General features: G+C 35.4%; 1 protein-coding gene across 5 annotated transcripts in view; it reads right to left on the bottom strand.

The window, feature by feature from the left end:
• Nucleotides 1-1,401: 1,401 nt before the first annotated feature.
• LOC26515324 (polycomb protein PHO) overlaps nucleotides 1,402-18,795 on the bottom strand; it is a 49,655-nt gene continuing 32,261 nt past the window's right edge. For 3 of the 5 annotated variants that reach the window (XM_032452739.2, XM_032452740.2, XM_032452741.2), the window contains exons 6-7: nucleotides 4,292-4,411; nucleotides 1,402-1,766 (exon numbers count right to left, since the gene is read on the bottom strand). In XM_032452739.2, coding sequence (XP_032308630.1) covers nucleotides 1,619-1,766; nucleotides 4,292-4,411 — 268 coding nt within the window. In that variant the 3' untranslated portion in view covers nucleotides 1,402-1,618. The remainder of the gene's footprint in view (nucleotides 1,767-4,291; nucleotides 4,412-18,795) is intronic. The other 2 variants (XM_032452742.2, XM_044717803.1) reach the window with 2 other exon arrangements.

Here is an 18,795-nt window from a genome sequence, read left to right on the forward strand (position 1 = left end):
GGAATCCCAACTTCTTATCTGGATTTTAAGCTAACGTTAGGAAGAACCTAAAGTTCCTTTCTTAAAGATGTTCACTCGCGATTTGAAGCTTAAATTTACCGACCATATATCCACCATGGTTATTCACCATAAAGAAATGGATTTACCCCTACATAACAAAAACTTATACATATCTTTGGTCCGTCCGATATTTAAATATATTTGGAGTCCTCAATACGGAGTAGACCGAGATCACATAGAATCTATATAAATAAACTTCCTGATCTTGGGTTTCCTTGGGCTTGAGTTCCTGAGTCCATATTAGCATTTCTGTCTGTCCGCCCGTCAGTTTCTACGCAAAGAAGTCCCTCAGTTTTACAGCTATCGACTTGAAACATTTACTAACACGTTTATTTAACGTTTCTTTTTTGAAGTCTCAAACCATCCTGCCCCCTTAAGAAAATTTAATATGAAGACGTTTGCGTCACCGGTGCTTCGTTTCCATGCTCAAACAATTGCCGGAACTTTTGCCAAGTTATTCCTGGGTAGCATATTTGTAATAACCTTGGTTCCGGTACACGTTTCAAAGCTTTACCCAACAACGCTAATATAATAATAGCGCTATCACTCAATGGTTTTGCTCATAAAATGATGTCGACCGTTGCCTAACACTGCGTGGCATCCACGACCGGAAAATTCCGGGTTTGTTGCTCTAACAATGCGAAGGCATCCCTTGTCTTCGAAATTTTGGTTAGGGCCGAATCCCAAACGTGGTCACCACACGCCACGCCTAAGATCAGAAGAAAGAAAAAAGAGACTAGATGTAGCAATGCATACGAAGCCTCACACGGCCTCATTTCGCAAACTGAGTGCCCATTTCACCAGGACTAGTATCTACCAGCACCACCCATGGTGACACCTTAAAGGCTCCTGCCTATCGAGATGCGCCAATACTTCATCTCCGAAATAAGAAGAGATAATTTTTCCACGGTTGGGTTTTGAACCCAGATCCCATGTGTGGCGCACTAAGAAACGCATGGTCAATACCTTAGCACACTCGGCCCCTCAGGCTTCATTGGGAACAGCGCTGAACAAGCATGATTTTTCAATTAACAAGCAAATATTTTTCATCAAAAATTTTGTTTGGTAGTCTACTTACTATCCACGTAGACTGTAGTAAACTCTTTAAAATTTACAATAAAAAAAAACAGTTGCAGTCAAATCATCAATATAACTCCTATAAATTATTACACCGTACAGTAACACGTGACCAGCCTATTAGGTGCATTCAAGCAGATATTTATTCGACTGCCAGCGACGAATTCTAAATTCTTTGCCGAAAAGTTTTATGAACTGCTGGGACTCTTCTAGGCTAATGTTACTTTTAGAGTCCCATAAAGACAAGTTATGTTTACGATTTACTTTAGTTAAGATTTAAATTTCGGTTTTCATTTATTTGGACTTCATAAAATAACTTAGTTATAAATATATATTTCTATGTTTTTAATTTACATCTAATTGCGCTTCAAAATCATTGATTAAAATAAGTTTTTACATTTGTATAAAATTTTTGATAAAAGTATATATTTTTTTATGGATAGAATTTGTCAACTGGGGATTTCCAATAGATAGATTCCATTTAGTCAGCATATACAACATAAGGGACATGATTATCCATGATATTGTTATGTAACTCTATTTTAATAAAATTTGTAGTATTTTCTTCACTTGAGTCCATAAAAGAAGCTAAATCTTGACGTGTACTTCCATTTGATGTCGTATTCCTTCTAAAATAAAAAGTATTATAAAAAAAGGGACGAAATGTAACATCGAGCGAATCCGATGTTTATATACCCTTGCAGTTAATGCATAATATATCCTAAGACATTTACTACGTATCAGTTGACTAAAACTTAATTTTGATCCAGCTTGTCTTGTGCGCAACTTCGCACAATATCATTCAATAGTGTTAAAATGGTATTTTTTTAAATTAATAAAAGGTCGTGTAAAAAGGGAATATTTATGGTATATCGCAAATGTGGAATAACGTGGTTTTTTATAACAGGCATTTAAAAAAAAAGTTTTATTAAGATTTTATCTTGAAAGCCACCAAAATTGTGTCATTTCCGATCATTCAGTTATGTGGCGGCTATAGAAAAAAGTCGGCCGATAAAAAAGATCAAAGGAATGATAGCTTCAAAAGTGCGGGACTAGTTCGCATAGAAACAAAAAGGACTCAGGGATCGGGGATGAAGGATGAGGATCGACTCAGGGATCAAGATCGACTTTTCTTGATCAATCGATCAATTTGTATAAACAGTCACTTCTGAGGGTGTGGATACATGTTTGTCACTTCTAAGTTCAAAGTGATATAAAATTGGTAAAATTTTGGTAATCGCCAAAATTTCTTTTCACCAATAATCTCTATTTATTTCTACTATACATAAAAAAAACAAAATTCAAATAGTAAGTTGTTTATATTTAATATTATTATACCCTTGCAGAGGGTATTATAATTTTGGTCAAAAGTATGCAAAGCAGTGAAGGAGACATCTCCGACCCTATAAAGTATATATATTTTTTGAGCAGGATCACCTCCTGAGTCAATATGAGCATGTCCTTCTGTCCGTCCGTCTGTCTGTCTGTCTGTCTGTCTGTCTGTCGGTTTCTACGCAAACTAGTCTCTCAGATTTGGAGCTATCGAGTTGAAACTTTGCACACATCCTTTTTTTCCTTGCAGGTAGTATACAAGTCGGAACGGCCGGGATCGGTAGACTATATCCTATCGCTGCCATATAACTGATTGATCGGAAATGCCATAACTTTGGTGTTTTTTAAGTTAGAGAGTTGGGACTTTCCACACATGTTATATTTGAAATATCTTATAAATATCTTAAAATATCTTATCTACAAAATTTCATAAGGATCAGCCGACTATATCCTATAGCTGTCATAGAACGATCGGAATTGGCATAACTTTGGTGTTTTTTAAGTTAGAAAGATGGGACTTGGTACAGATTACTCTTTCGGCAAAATAATTCAATATGCCAAATTTCATAAGGATCGGCCGACTATAAACGATCCGTTATATATCTAATAATATAAGAAGCGTGGCGCCACCTAGCGGACTGCAACTCAACTGCAAGGGTATATAAACCCCTCCAAGCACACGACTAAAATCGAAGAAAATTGGATAAGACATCGATGATTCAGCTTATTCAGTGAGGCTCTGGGGAACTGTGGGTCAGGATAAAAACAGAATGAAAAAATATTTCAAAGGAAATGTTTAAGAATTTGGTTGAAAGTATGCCTAGGCGCATTAAAACTGTTACTAAAGGGAAAAACCACAAAAAAGCACAAACGTGCAAAAGTGGATAATAAAATAATATAACAAGAAAGGAAAGCTAACTTCGGGCGGAACCGAAGTTGATATACCCTTGCAGTTCAGTCGCAGTCCGCTAGGTGGCGCCACGCATCTTATATTATTAGATATATAGCGGATCGTATATAGTCGGCCGATCCTTATGAAAATTGGCAGATCAGATTGTTTTTCCCAAAATAGAATCTGTACCAAATCCCATCTTTCTAACTTAAAAAACATGAAAGTTGTGCCGATTCCGATCGATCTTTGACAGCTATAGGATATAGTCGGCCGATCCTTATGAAATTTTGTAGACAAGATATTTTGGCCAAATATAACATGTGTGGAAAGTCTCAAACCTCCAACTTAAAAAAACACCAATGTTATGGCATTTCCGATCAATCAGTTATATGGCAGCTAAAGGATATAGTCCACCGATCCCGGCCGTTCCGACTTATATACTACCTGCAAGGGAAAAAAGGATGGATGTGTGCAAAGTTTCAACTCGATAGCTCCAAAACTGAGAGACTAGTTTGCGTAGAAACCGACAGACAGACAGACAGACGGACAGACGGACATGCTCATATCGACTCAGGAGGTGATCCTATATACATATATACTTTATAGGGTCGGAGATATCTCCTTCACTGCGTTGCACACTTTTGACCAAAATTATTATACCCTCTGCAAGGGTATAAAAATAATAAAAATTTTAATAAATTTTAAAACTAAGCCAAACGTATGGAGTCAATAGCTTTAAAACTGAGATAGTGGTTTGTGCAGAACAGACAACAACACCGACGGAAATTTTTATATAATAAGAGTTGAACCCGATAAAGATTATATATTTTTTACAATTTTACGGAAAACTTCATTACAGCGTTGCAAATTTTGTATCTAAAAACCTATGCAAGAGTATAAAAGGTGTATGTAAGTATACATTAAACTTACTTTGCTTTTGCATGAGTTAAAATGTGCGATTTTAAATTTGTGGATTGAGCAAATTTTTTGTTGCAGGCATCAAAAGGACAAACAAAAGGCCTGTCTCCAGTGTGAATTCGTACATGCGTTCTGAAATAAATATAAAGTAAAACGTAACTAGCGAATATACGTTATAAACTTTTATAATAAGAGGATATATGAATCATGTATTGCCTTACACTGAGAATGTCTTTATCGATGTAAGACTGCAATATTCATGACCAAATAAATACATGACAATTTTTTAGGTGGTAAATTAAAATAATAATAAAAACAAGAAAGGAAAGCTAACTTCGGGCGGAGCCGAAGTTTATATACCCTTGCAGTTGAGTCGCAGTCCGCTAGGTGGCGCCACGCATCTTATATTATTAGATATATAGCGGATCGTATATAGTTGGCCGATCCTTATGAAACTTGTCAAATCGAATTTTTTTGCCAAAAGAGGAATCCATTGAAACTCCCATCCTTCTAACTTGAAAAACAACGAAGTTATAGCATTTCCGATCAATCAGTTATATGACAGCTATAGGATATAGACGGCCGATCCTGATGACATTTCAACAAATCAGATTGTTTTTCCCAAAATAGAATCTCTACCAAATCCCATCTTTCTAACTTAAAAAACACCAAAGTTATGCCAATTTCGATCGTTCTATGACAGCTATAGGATATAGTCGGCCGATCCTTACGAAATTTTGTACATAAGATATTTTGGTCAAATATAACATGTAAAGAAACTTCCAACCCTCTAACTTAAAAAACACCAAAGTTATGGCATTTCCGATCAATCAGTTATATGGCAGCTATAGGATATAGTCGACCGATCCCGGCCGTTCCGACTTATATACTGCCTGCAAAGGAAAGAAGGGTGTGTGCAAAGTTTCAACTCGATAGCTTTAAAACTGAGAGACTAGTTTGCGTAGAAACAGACAGACGGACAGACGGACCGACGGACAGACGGACATGCTCATATCGACTCAGGAGGTGATCCTGATCAAGAATATATATACTTTATAGGGTCGGAGAGGTCTCCTTCACTGCGTTGCACACTTTTGACCAAAATTATAATACCCTCTGCAAGGGTATAAAAATAGCACAAAATAAAAATTATAAATTTTCTACAGAGGCCGACAATTTCCAATTTTTTTTCCTCCACAAAAAATTTCAACTGCAAAAAAAAAATTTCATTTCAACTTAATTGATGGATGATGGGACTTTCTACGGATTCCATTTTGGACAATCTTATCCGATCTGCCAAATTTCATATTTGGTGAAATTCTCATAAGGATCGGACATCAATATACGATCCGATATATATATAATAATATAATCTACTTCTTAACTGCAAGGGTATATCAATTCGGCTCCGCCTAAAGTAAGCTTTCCTTTCTTGTTTACATTTATTTTTGTGTCTCTATGACTTTTTCTCAAACATTTTCCCAATGGAATTTTTATACCCTTGCAGAGGGTATTATAATTTTGGTCAAAAGTGTGCAACGCAGTGAAGGAGACATCTCCGACCCTATAAAGTATATATATTCTTGATCAGGATCACCTCCTGAGTCGATATGAGCATGTCCGTCTGTCCGTCTGTCCGTCTGTCTGTCTGTCGGTTTCTACGCAAACTAGTCTCTCAGTTTTGGAGCTATCGAGTTGAAACTTTGCACACACCCTTCTTTCCTTTGCAGGTAGTATATAAGTCGGAACGGCCGGGATCGGTCGACTATATCCTATAGCTGCCATATAACTGATTGATCGGAAATGCCATAACTTTGGTGTTTTTTAAGTTAGAGAGTTGGGACTTTCCATACATGTTATATTTAACAAAAATATCTTGTGTAAAAAATTTCATAAGGATCGGCCGACTATATCCTATAGCTGTCATAGAACGATCGAAATTGGCATAACTTTGGTGTTTTTTAAGTTAGAAAGATGGGATTTGGTACACATTCTATTTTGGGAAAAATAATTCAATATGCCAAATTTCATAAGAATCGGCCGACTATATACGATCCGCTACATATCTAATAAAATAAGATGGGTGGCGCCACCTAGCGGACTGCGACTGAACTGCAAGGGTATATCAACTTCGGCTCCGCCCGAAGTTAGCTTTCCTTTCTTGTTTTTATTGAAATCAGTAGATTATACATTGTTTAAATTTTGGTTTTACGGGAAAACTCGAAATAGTAGTTAAACAAATATCTTCTTCAATTAAATAGGAGTTTTGCTGGTTCAGCTGGTTTAGTAAAGCTTTACCGATTTTTTAGATACCCATGACTCTTTAAAAGTAATGGTCAACGCAATTACACGGCCTACATAATTCAATTAATGGTACAATTTTATTAATTTCTTCTCATAGGTGTACCGCGAAAACTGTGGGTGATGGAACCCATGTTTGTTTCTGGACTTTGTTGCAGGGGACCCTAAAGGATGTGGAGCAGGTGAAACTATGCGTGGAGATTTTTTCCTGCTGGCCTGTGCTATTTAAGGGGGCATGCGCAGTTGGAGCGCCAAAAAATAGACATTTTTCCCGAATTTTTTTCTTGTAAACGATTGAGTTTTTTTTAAATATCGCTTTATTATGTGAAAGTGCATCATTATACCCTTGCAGAGGGTATTATAATTTTTGTCAAAAGTGTGCAACGCAGTGAAGGAGACATCTCCGACCCTATAAAGTATATATATTCTTGATCAGGATCACCTCCTGAGTCGATATGAGCATGTCCGTCTGTCCGTCTGTCTGTTTCTACGCAAACTAGTCTCTCAGTTTTAAAGCTATCGAGTTGAAACTTTGCACACATCCTTCTTTTGTTTGCAGGCAGTATATAAGTCGGAACGGCCGGGATCGGTCGACTATATCCTATAGCTGCCATATAACTGATTGATCGGAAATGCCATAACTTTGATGTTTTTTAAGTTAGAGGGTTGAGACACACACATGTTATATTTGACCAAAATATCTTATGTACAAAAAATTTCATAATCCTATAGCTGTCATAAAACGATCGAAATTGTTATAACTTTGCTGTTTTTTAAGTTAGAAAGATGGGTACAGATTCTATTTTGGGAAAAACAATCTGATTTGTCGAATTTCAAAAGGATCGGCCGACTATATCCTATAGCTGCCATATAACTGATTGATCGGAAATCCTATAACTTCGTTGTTTTTCAAGTTAGAAGGATGGGACTTTCTGTGCATTTTAATTTGGGCCAACTTATATGATCTGCCAAATTTCATAAGGATAAGGCCGTCTATGGGGATGGGGGGATGTGATAATATTTGAGATTGATTTATACATGCAACTTTATAGAGTCATATTATTGTCAGTCGCAATCTACACGCGATTCCTTGATAGCTTAAAGGCTTTGTGTTGGTCCATTAAACAAAAACACGGAGGCTCGAATCCCAGTCCAGTCGAGAGTTAGTAAACTTAGTACAATCACTAACCACACAACATATAGACTTCTCATTTCATACAACGATAATGGACGCAAAAATTTCTTGCGGCAGTTCGACTTTGTTTTGAAGCTAGCTAAAATTTTTGATGTTTGTAACTTTTCAGACATGCTACCCTGAATGGGAGTATTCATTATTATTTAACTACGAAAAAATTGTATTAATGTTATATTATATTTATTAATATTTCAGCAAACTTTTTATACATATTTAGGAATACGATAAGGTGGCAGCAGTAAAATGCTTAACATACATATTTACGAAATTACTAATTTATATATTTACGAATAAATAAAAATCATTGTACTAAGATAGGAACAGAGTATCTTTTAGTCGGTTTCACGTAAAACCTAGATTTTACTGTTTTTGTTATTTTTCAAACGGTTGGTGCTTGCTTACCCTACTGATGCCCACAGAAACAGAAAATCAGCTGTTCAGAAGGGTATGGAAAACCATCCGCTTAAAGAATTACAACAACTTAAAAGCAATCGACTGAAATATACCCTATTTCTACCTTAATATATAGATTTTAATGCATTCATTGACACATGTATATGTATATATGAAAAACATTTTACAGCTACCACTTAATCGTATTCCATAACAATTATAAAATATATGCTTAAAAATTAAATCACAAAACATATTTTTTTCATCATTAGAGTAATAATTTATAATGTATAATTTTCTTAGGGTAGCATGCGTAAAGTTACAAAAAATCTAAAATTTTAGCTGACTTCAAAACGAAGTCGAACGCACCCACATGAAACCGTGTATGTGAATGTTTGAGCACGCATACATATAAAGATCAGTTTAACCGCGGAAGAACTTTCTTGATGATGCGCTTCTCTGCGACTGAACATCCAAAAAAGTTCAATGAGATTATGAGCGTAAGAATTAGAGTAAGATTCTCTGAGGCCTCCGGGGGCCTGTCGCAAACAATTGTTGCGTCCATTTTCTTTGTATGAGAATATGTTGTATGGTTGTATGGTCAATATTTTGTATGGTTGTATGGTCAATATTTTGTATGGTTGTATGGTCTATATTTTGTATGGTTGTATGGTCTATATTTTGTATGGTTGTATGGTCTATATTTTGTGTGGTTGTATGGTCTATATTTTGTATGGTTAGTGGTACAATGTACTTTGTTTATGATATTTGTAAAATGTTTCTTAACATTTTAACTTAGTTGACAATATGGGAAAATGAATTAATACATTAAAACATTGGTGCGGCGGGTTTTTAAAAATCGCCAACGATTTCTTATTCAAAATGTCTTGAAGAACTTTCTATGGTTTTTTTCAAAAAATAATCAAAGAGTTCTTTGAGTAGATCTCTCTCACACAAAATTCGGGGGATAAAAAATAAGTTGAATGAGTGAGAGTTAAGGGTTACATTCGAGTTAATTTGAATGCATTAATGAATGTACGATACAATAATGCATGTTTATGTGTATTTTTAGACACTACAATAAATACAATAAATAGTAGTAAAGTTGAGGCATGTCAATGTTATTTGTTTCGGTAATATTCCTTTTTTTCGTATAACTCATTTGATTTTTTCAGATAATTTTTCTACTTAATTTAAATTAGAATAAACAAAAAAGGAAAACTAACTTCGGGCGGAGCCGAAGTTGAATACCCTTGCAGTTAGGTATCGGCTTATATTTATATATGTATCGGACCGACCCTTATGAGAATTTTATTATCGAATCAATTTTCTAATGAAAACGTTGGAAACAGACCCAAGCATCTTTAAAAATAGCATGGTTGTGCCATTTCCGATCGTTCAGTTACATGGCTGCTATAGGATATAGTCGACCGATCCTGGCCGTTCCGACCTTATGAAATTTGGCAAATCAGATTATTTTCCCCAAAATGGATTCTGCGCCAAGTCCCATCTTTCTACCTTAAAATACAGTGTGGAAAGTCTCAACCTTCTACATTCAAAAACACCAAAGTTATGGCAATTCCGATCAATCAGTTATATGGCAGCTATACTAGTATACTAGATAGTACGACTTATATACTATCTGCAACGAAATGAAGGATGAGTGCAAAGTTTTAACTCGATAGTTTTAACTCGATAGCTGAAAGGCTAGTTTCCTTAGAAACAATCTGTTTTTTTGGAAAAAATATTGGCATCACGGTTCGGCATTCCGAAAGAACTTTATTTGCTTCCGATTCTAATTCAGTCGCACTCAAAGCAGGAGAATGACAAGGAGTGAGAATGCTCTCTTACACTCTCTTGTGTCTTGCATTCATATTCTATTCCATTCGAATGTATTCTATGGCTGAGGCAATAAGAATGTATCCATGCAGACCGCTAGTTAGAACACGAGAAAGGTCTTATCTCAACGAAAATTGAGCAACGAAAATTATATATGGGTAATTCTCCCAAAAGGTCAACCGCGACAAAAAAATTCAAAGTCAATAAAAGAATGTTTTTTTCACACATTTTTATAGGGAACATTTTAAATTTAACTAATTTAATAATATTTAACATTTACTTATAACACATTTCGAAATATTTCAATCCAAAGTCTCAAATGTGCGAAAGTTTAGTTTTTTAGCATTTCAGCGGCACAATTTGTTTTACATAATTTTCGTAAAGAGAGTTAAACTGCATTGATATTCACTATTTGTAATATCGGCTAATAACCAAAGATAACAACAATAATGTAAAAGAAACGATGCGATTGCTAATTACTACGAATTTCTTATCAGATTATCAGTTTATTTCATTGTCGCGTGCGACATTGAAAAAGAACATTTGTTATCAGTGCGTCGAAGAAATTTGTCTCAAAACTTACGTTTTATTATTTTAAAAGTACAAAAACAACTAAAAAAATATGAGGGAAGAAACTGTCGCGTGCGACAGTGAATAAAATTGAATTTAAAAAAAAACTACCAAATAATTTTAAGTGAAACAAAAAGAATTACTAAGATCAAATAATAAATCATGTTTTGAAATTGATTGCAGACAAATTTTCCATCAGGTTTCGCTAAAATCAGCGTTTGAAATGGTTTTTGAAAAAGTATCTTCTGTTTTTTGTCGCGTGCGACAGCCCTAGTTTTTTTTTGAATATTCTAAAAACAAAAAGTCTTCCAAAAATTAATATTTGCACCAATTATACAACTTATCAAGACCTATTAGATTCACTTTTGTCAAAATAAAAAACAAGCTTCGCACATTGTTTTTTTCCAGTTGGAATACGTACGAATGTCGCGTTCGACATTAGAGAATTACCCTTATGCATACGCATATGCATATTTGCATAGGAGACTGTTTTAGGGGGTTAGATGGGTTTGTCAGCTTAAAAAAAATAGATTTTTTTTTATCTAATACAGTTGCGAAAAAAAAAATAGCACCACTACATCACACTTCGATTGGGCTTTAAAAAAAATAGTAATAATGTTACCAATTTATTCAAATAAAATTTTTTTATGTAGAATGATATTCTTACTAAACAAAAAAAGAGTTATAGTTACTCAAATTCTTGTTTTAATATTTTTTTTTAATATTTTACTAAAAAAGATCGCAAAAGAAACGAAAATAAAAATAGCACCACTTTCCATCTCTAAAGAATTCACAAAGAAATGGTAACATTTCAGCGACTTAAAGCACGTGTTTTACAAATTTGTCTTCAATTTAATTATTTCAATTAAAAAAAAAAATTCAAATGGGTCGTGGAAAACACTGCACGGATGAAAAGCGTGACCTGATCAAAAAGTTGATCAAGGATGGAAAATCCTTTCGAGAAGTGGGTCGACTTGTTGGATGTTCAAATAAAATGATAAGGAACGCCATAACCTATAAGAAAAACCAGGAAACACGCGGTAGGAAGCCTTCTATGACCCCTCTAGAGGTCAAAAGGTTGGTTCGCCATAGCAAAAGGGAACCTTTCAAGCCTGCTACAGATCTAAAAAAGGACCTGAATATTGCTGCAACGGATCAAACAGTGCGCACATATCTCAGGCAACATAATCTGAAAGCCTGCAGCCCAAGAAAAGTCCCACTTTTAAATGCCAGGCATATTGCTAACCGTATTAAGTTTGCTAAGGAGCATAAAAATTGGACCCCCCAGCAATGGAGGAATATTTTATGGTCCGATGAGAGCAAGGTGGTCATGTATGGTGGTAAAGGATCCCGATCGTATGTCAGACGTCCGAAGAATTCAGAATACAAGCCCCAGTACACCACAAAGACTATAAAGCATGGAGGATGCTGCGTCATGGTATGGGCGTGCTTTTCATATAATGGAGTAGGTCCTATACACTGGATAAAATCTATAATGGATCAACACGTCTATGTGGATATTTTGCAATCTGTAATGTTACCCTTCGCAGAAGATGATATGCCTCTTATTTGGGTCTTCCAGCAGGATAATGACCCAAAACACACAAGCAAAAAGGCAAAGGAGTGGTTCCTCAACAATGCTGTACAAGTTTTGGAGTGGCCTGCGCAGTCGCCGGATCTAAATCCAATTGAAAATCTGTGGTCCGACGTTAAGAAGGCAGTTGCTGATAGCAAACCAACGACTATCGATTGCCTTTGGGGTGTTATTAAGGAGTCCTGGACTAATATACCCAAAAAACGCTGCCAGGACTTAGTAGATTCAATGCCAAGACGTTGTGCAGCTGTTTTAGCCAACAAAGGATGCGCTACCAAATACTAATCAACGCATATAGATATATTTTTAATATATCAATATTGTTTACTAATGAATCTCTAACGAATTAGTCATTATTAGCATTTAAAATCCATTTTTGAAAAGTGGTGCTATTATTTTTTTCGTTTAATTTTATAGACTTTAATAAATTTTGTTAAATAACTTAAGAACATCTAAAAAACTTATGTTTTTTCGTTAATTTCTATTATCTTGAGGGTCTTCGATTTTGAAAAAAGTATAAATCGATTTCCTAAAGTTAAAAATATGATTATGATGGCAATTGAAAAATTTTGTCTGGTGGTGGTGCTATTTTTTTTTTCACAGCTGTATATAAAATTCTCATGTCCCGGTGTTAATAGCTCTACTCCTCCGAAATGGCTTAAGCGATTTTCGTGAAATTTTGTGGGCATATTCGTTAAGGCTGAGGATCGGTCAAGATCTATTTTTCATCCCCCGAAATGTTAAGGGTGGTTCACCCCTAATTTTTTTTTATACAAATCCGCTCAACTACGAGTATTAATCCATCCGTTAACCCCGCTCCAGATGTCACCCCGGTCCCATTTGGCCATTTGTATTGTGTACAATCGTAGCAGTGACGGTTATACTTATTACTGTCGCAATGCCAAGAAAAGGCAAAGGGGCCAATTTGAGTCGTCGAACGGTCAAATTGTGAGCGCGTGTGAGCATGGCGTAGTTGCGTCAATCAGAATCGCACCTTACCTTATGTTGAATATTCTGCTCATTCCAAAGTGATTATTGGTACTTTTGATAAGGAATGCCTGTATTGACATGCACTTAAATTTAAAAATGAGTCACTTGGGATGTGTTGCTCATCAGGAAAAGTACAACTACCCGAAATTCAAAACACCACCTGAACCATTGCGCGGTTTACTTCTCGCTTCAGATCCAGATTCTACCCTGCTCCTGCTGCTAATTCGTACATTCAATTCATGCTTCCAAATGACATCGTTTGGAGCAACAGAAAACGTTAACAATATTGCTGGAAACGGTCAAAATTTCAATTCCACGTTCAAAATCAAAGTCCAAGTGTAGTGGGCTCATTGCTGCCAATGCCGAACGAATCTCATAAATTTTTACAAATCTACTTTAGGGGTGGCGAGGACTCCACAACCATTTACAATTGAAGGTTGGAGCTCGGATCATTCTACTTCGTAGCTTGAACCCACCACAGCTGTGTAATGGTACACGATTAGTAACTAAGAAATTAATGAAAAATATCATTGAAGCCAGCATTTTGAATGGGAAGTTTCGAGGCGAAAATGTGTTATTGCCCCGAATCCCTAAGATTCCTACAGATGTGCCAATTGAATTCAAACGGACTCAATTTCCAATTCGATTGGCATTCGCTGTGACGATCAATAAGTCACAAAGCCAAACATTATCTGTATGTGGCTTAGATTTGGAAACACCATGCTTTTCCCACGGACAACTATATGTGGCATGTTCTCGCATGGGAAAACCATGCAGTTTATTTGTGCTGGCTAACTACGGACTAACCAAGAATATTGTGCACTCCATTGCGCTGAGAGAATAATCTTATTCTTATTGAACTACAAAAATTGTCTAGAAAATATATATATGGCAAAATAACATTTGCCGGGTTTTCTAGTTTTTTTTATAAACTTCTACAGAATCTAGAGAACATTCTCCAAAATTTTCAATTCGATTCGAATAAAAGTTTCGGAGATACAGCCTTTAAACGATGTATAGTATTAAACTACGTAAAGTATTAAACTACGCGTTTAAAAAAATTTCACCAAAAGTTGAATTTTTTTCCAAAAAGGTGTCAAAAAATCCAATTTTCACTTCTTTTTTTTCCTTCGTTCAGATTCTAGTTTTAGGTCTGAACTAAAATAAAATATTTCGTTTTTCATTTCGGATGATTGTCAGGAATTGTGCTGTCAATGTGCTGTCAATGCACCTTTTTTCCGAGGGGTCACCAAAAATGTCGTCTCAATGGCTGACTGTTTAATATTTCTTTCTGAAAACTTCAGAAATTGTTCTTCAAATGTTGTCATAAAATTGTTCATTCTTTATTAAAAAAAAGTTATTGAAAAGAGCCTCTTTTTGGCAAAGCAAACTCACCTAACCCCTTAATCGATAACATAACTCTAGTGATGCGCTTTAAAGATGCGTTAATTATACGATAGTTTATTTTAAACCATCGATAGTCATCGATAGTGGCTTGATAGTATAGTCCAACAAAAAAAAATTTTTTTTTAAGCAAATATAATAAAATTATGCTTCATTTGAACTAAGTACCAATTTAACAAGAAAGGAAAGGAACTTGGGCGGAGCCCAAGTTGATAAACCCTTGCAGTTGAGTCGCAGTCCGCTAGGTGGCGCCACGCATCTTATATTATTAGATATATAGCGGATCGTATATAGTCGGCCGATCCTTATGAAATTTGGCATATTGAATTATTTTGCCCAACGAGTAATCTGTACCAAGTCCCATCTTTTAAAAAACATCAAAGTTATGCCAATTCCGATCGTTCTATGACAGCTATATGATATAGTCGGCCGATCCTTATGAAATTTTGTACATTTTGGTCAAATATAACATGTGTGAAAAGTCCCAACCCTCTAACTTAAAAAACACCAAAGTTATGGCATTTCCGATCAATCAGTTATACGGCAGCTATAGGATATAGTCGACCGATCCCGGCCGTTCCGACTTATATACTACCTGCAAGGAAAGAAAGGATGTGTGCAAAGTTTCAACTCGATAGCTCCAAAATTGAGAGACTAGTTTGCGACGCAGGAGGTGATCCTGATCAAGAATATATATACTTTATAGGGTCGGAGATATCTCTTTCACTGCGTTGCACACTTTTGACCAAAATTATAATACCCTCTGCAAGGGTATAAAAATAAAAGAATGAAACGAATACAGTAAAATATGCTTTATTCCAGCCAAGAGTTGAGATTTAGATTTAAAAACAAAAAAATGTTAACATTTTTTTGTCTGAGCCGGGTTTGCCTCTCCGATATTATTTGGCCCGCCTTGCTGAATGTTCTTGCAGACTCCACAGACGTAGCCGAAATGCAAAGATATTTGGCGAATTGTAATTTAATTTAATTTTAATTAAATTTTTTAGAGATGTAAGAAGCGCACTATCGATAGTGGATGGGTCACTATCGAAGGTGTCTGCTGCCATCGATGGTGGCTCGATAGTGTCAAACATTCGTTAGTGGCGATAGTGCCATCGATAGTTCTCCTCCTCTATTTTCAACACTACTTAAGTTAAATTGCTTCGTTAATATTTTTTTTTAATTCTTTAGTCCTTGTCCTTTAGTCTCTAGTCCTTCTTTAGCTAGTCCTAGCATCTTTATAAATTGAAGGTGTTTTTCTTTTTGCAAATTTTTAGTAATCAAATCTTCAATGTGGAAAAATATTTAAGGGGGCAGGATGGTTTGAGACATCAAAAAAATTTTTTTTTCCGAAATTTTTTATGTAATAGAACATTATCTCAGGAATATCCTGTGAAAGTTTCATGTCGATCGGAGTAAAACTTGCTGAGATACCGATTTTTTAGTTTCTTTCTATCCATATACTTTCAAAACATTAGACGCGTTTTTCTCAAAACAACTTTTTCAAGACGGTGCGTAACGTAAATCAAAAAGTAATGTTCGGATCTAATTAAAATTTTTCACACATCTTTAATACAATAAATACTTACGGATGAACGAACGCTTTTTAAAAAAAAAATTTTTTTACCATTTTTACGGGCAATAATGGGCTAATTTTTATGTAAAAATGGTACCTCCGACTTTACAACCGCGCCAAAAATTCAAAATCGCATATTTTTCAAAATGGTTTCGTTCATCCGCACAAGAAACAAATATTTTTAGTAAATCAATTCAATTTTTTTATTTTCGATAACACTGTAAGGCCAGACTTTACGCACCGCAAGATAATAATTTTTTGAAGCGACTCCGTCTGACTGCCCGTCACGGGATAAATAATAATTATATCTTAACAAAAAAATTCCTAGATACTCTCCAAATATAGCCATGTATCGTGTAAAAAAATTGAATAACTATATTCACTCAGAAATGAAAAAAAAAAAAAAAATCGGTAAAATGCGGTATTTGACTTCATTCATTAGGCGGTGGAGATATGTTGCCTCCATGGAAGCAGTAGACATCGCGATATACTCTGTCACGGTGCTACTTAATGCGACTAGTCCTTGTTTTTTGGATTCCCAGGCGGAGACGGCACCAGCATAGAAGAATTCATATCCTGTATATGATTTAACGTAATAGGTGTTTTGCTCTTAATTACTTTTGATGTCATCTAAGTCTTCTTGTCTCGAACAAGCTATGAGGATATTATCCACGTAAATGGCTATTAGGTTATACGATCCTTGATCGATCCTCTTGTATAGGCAGGGCTCACCTTTTGTAGCTATAAATCCAAAAATTTTTAATGCGAGAGTGCTATTTCAAGCTTTACCTGATTGTTCCAGCCCATATATAGCCTTTTTGAGTCTCAATACTTTGTTAGGATTTTTTGTGATTTCTCCGGTTGCTCCATAAAGTACTGTTATTTTAAATTCGTGTTTAAATATGCATTTAAGACATCCAATCGATGTCTCAATGTGAGTAGTTCTTTTTCAGCAGCAATGCCAAGCAATAACACACTGTAACAATGATTTTGAACTTTTGAAGTGACAAAGTAGGAATTGTTTATTGGGTCGAGTATATCACAAAACCATGTTTGAAATATTTTTAACACCCTCAAAATCTTGATTTATGGTTAAAAAACCGTTTTTCGGGACTTCTTTGCGCTTAAAAATTCCTGGACGCGTTTTTTTCAACCGATTTCAAAATTTTCGGTGTTTTTCAATAGTTAAATGTAGCTTTTAAAAAAAAAAAATATACCTTTGATTTTGTTAAACAAAAAGGACTACATTTTTATACCCTTGCAGAGGGTATTATAATTTTGGTCAAAAGTGTGCAACGCAGTGAAGGAGACATCTCCGACCCTATAAAGTATATATATTCTTGATCAGGATCACCTCCTGAGTCGATATGAGCATGTCCGTCTGTCCGTCTGTCCGTCTGTCTGTTTCTACGCAAACTAGTCTCTCAGTTTTAGAGCTATCGAGTTGAAACTTTGCACACACCCTTCTTTCTGTTGCAGGCAGTATATAAGTCGGAACGGCCGGGATCGGTCGACTATATCCTATAGCTGCCATATAACTGATTGATCGGAAATGCCATAACTTTGGTGTTTTTTAAGTTGGAGGGTTGAGACTTTCCACACATGTTATATTTGACCAAAATATCTTGTGTACAAAATTTCATAAGGATCGGCCGACTATATCCTTTAGCTGTCATAGAACGATCGAAATTGGCATAACTTTGTTGTTTTTTAAGTTAGAAAGATGGGATTTGGTACAGATTCAATTTTGGGAAACATCTGATTCTGAAATCTGATTTGTCGAATTTCATAAGGATCGGCCAACTATATCCTATAGCTGTCATATAACTGATTGATCGGAAATGCTATAACTTCGTTGTTTTTCAAGTTAGAAGCATGGGAGTTTCAATGGATTCCTCTTTTGGCAAAATAATTCGATATGCCAAATTTCATAAGGATCGGCCGACTATATACGATCCGCTTTATATCTAATAATATAAGATGCGTGGCGCCACCTAGCGGACTGCGACTCAACTGCAAGGGTATATCAACTTCGGCTCCGCCCGAAGTTAGCTTTCCTTTCTTGTTACACCTGAAACTGAAGTTTTCGACTTTTATTCGTGTTTTTCAGATTTTGACGCCAGTTTTTCGGTACAATTTACAAAAATTTTGTCATTTTTGCCACATATCAATGTTGTCTCATTAATTCTGAATAAATCGAGACAAATTTCATCAAAACATAATTAAAATTGGTGAAGTTATAGCGCTTTTCCCAAAAAAAGTCAATTCAACCTAGCGAGCGCTCCGGATTTTGAAATCGGTTGAAAAAAACGCGTCCAGGAATTTTTAAGCGCAAAGAAGTCCCAAGATTTTGAGGGTGTTACAAATATTTCAAACATGGTTTTGTGATATACTCGACCCAATAAATAATACCTACTATGTCACTTAAAAAATTCATTCACTTTCGTTTTTTTTGTAACACTGTGTAATCGAATATTTTCATGTCGAATAACTGGGGAAACGTAAGTCTTGATGGTCTGTATCTGCAACTGATTTTTATGCTTCTTCTAAAATTTCCATATTTTCATATAAATTTTCCACTCCATACTTCAAGAAGGGTGATATTATTTAACGCTTGTTTTGGTAATCTATTGCGTAAATACGCAGCTGTTGAA

The sequence above is a fragment of the Drosophila ananassae genome (assembly GCF_017639315.1).
Source record: "Drosophila ananassae strain 14024-0371.13 chromosome 4 unlocalized genomic scaffold, ASM1763931v2 tig00000071, whole genome shotgun sequence".
In the NCBI taxonomy this organism is placed as follows: domain Eukaryota; kingdom Metazoa; phylum Arthropoda; class Insecta; order Diptera; family Drosophilidae; genus Drosophila; species Drosophila ananassae.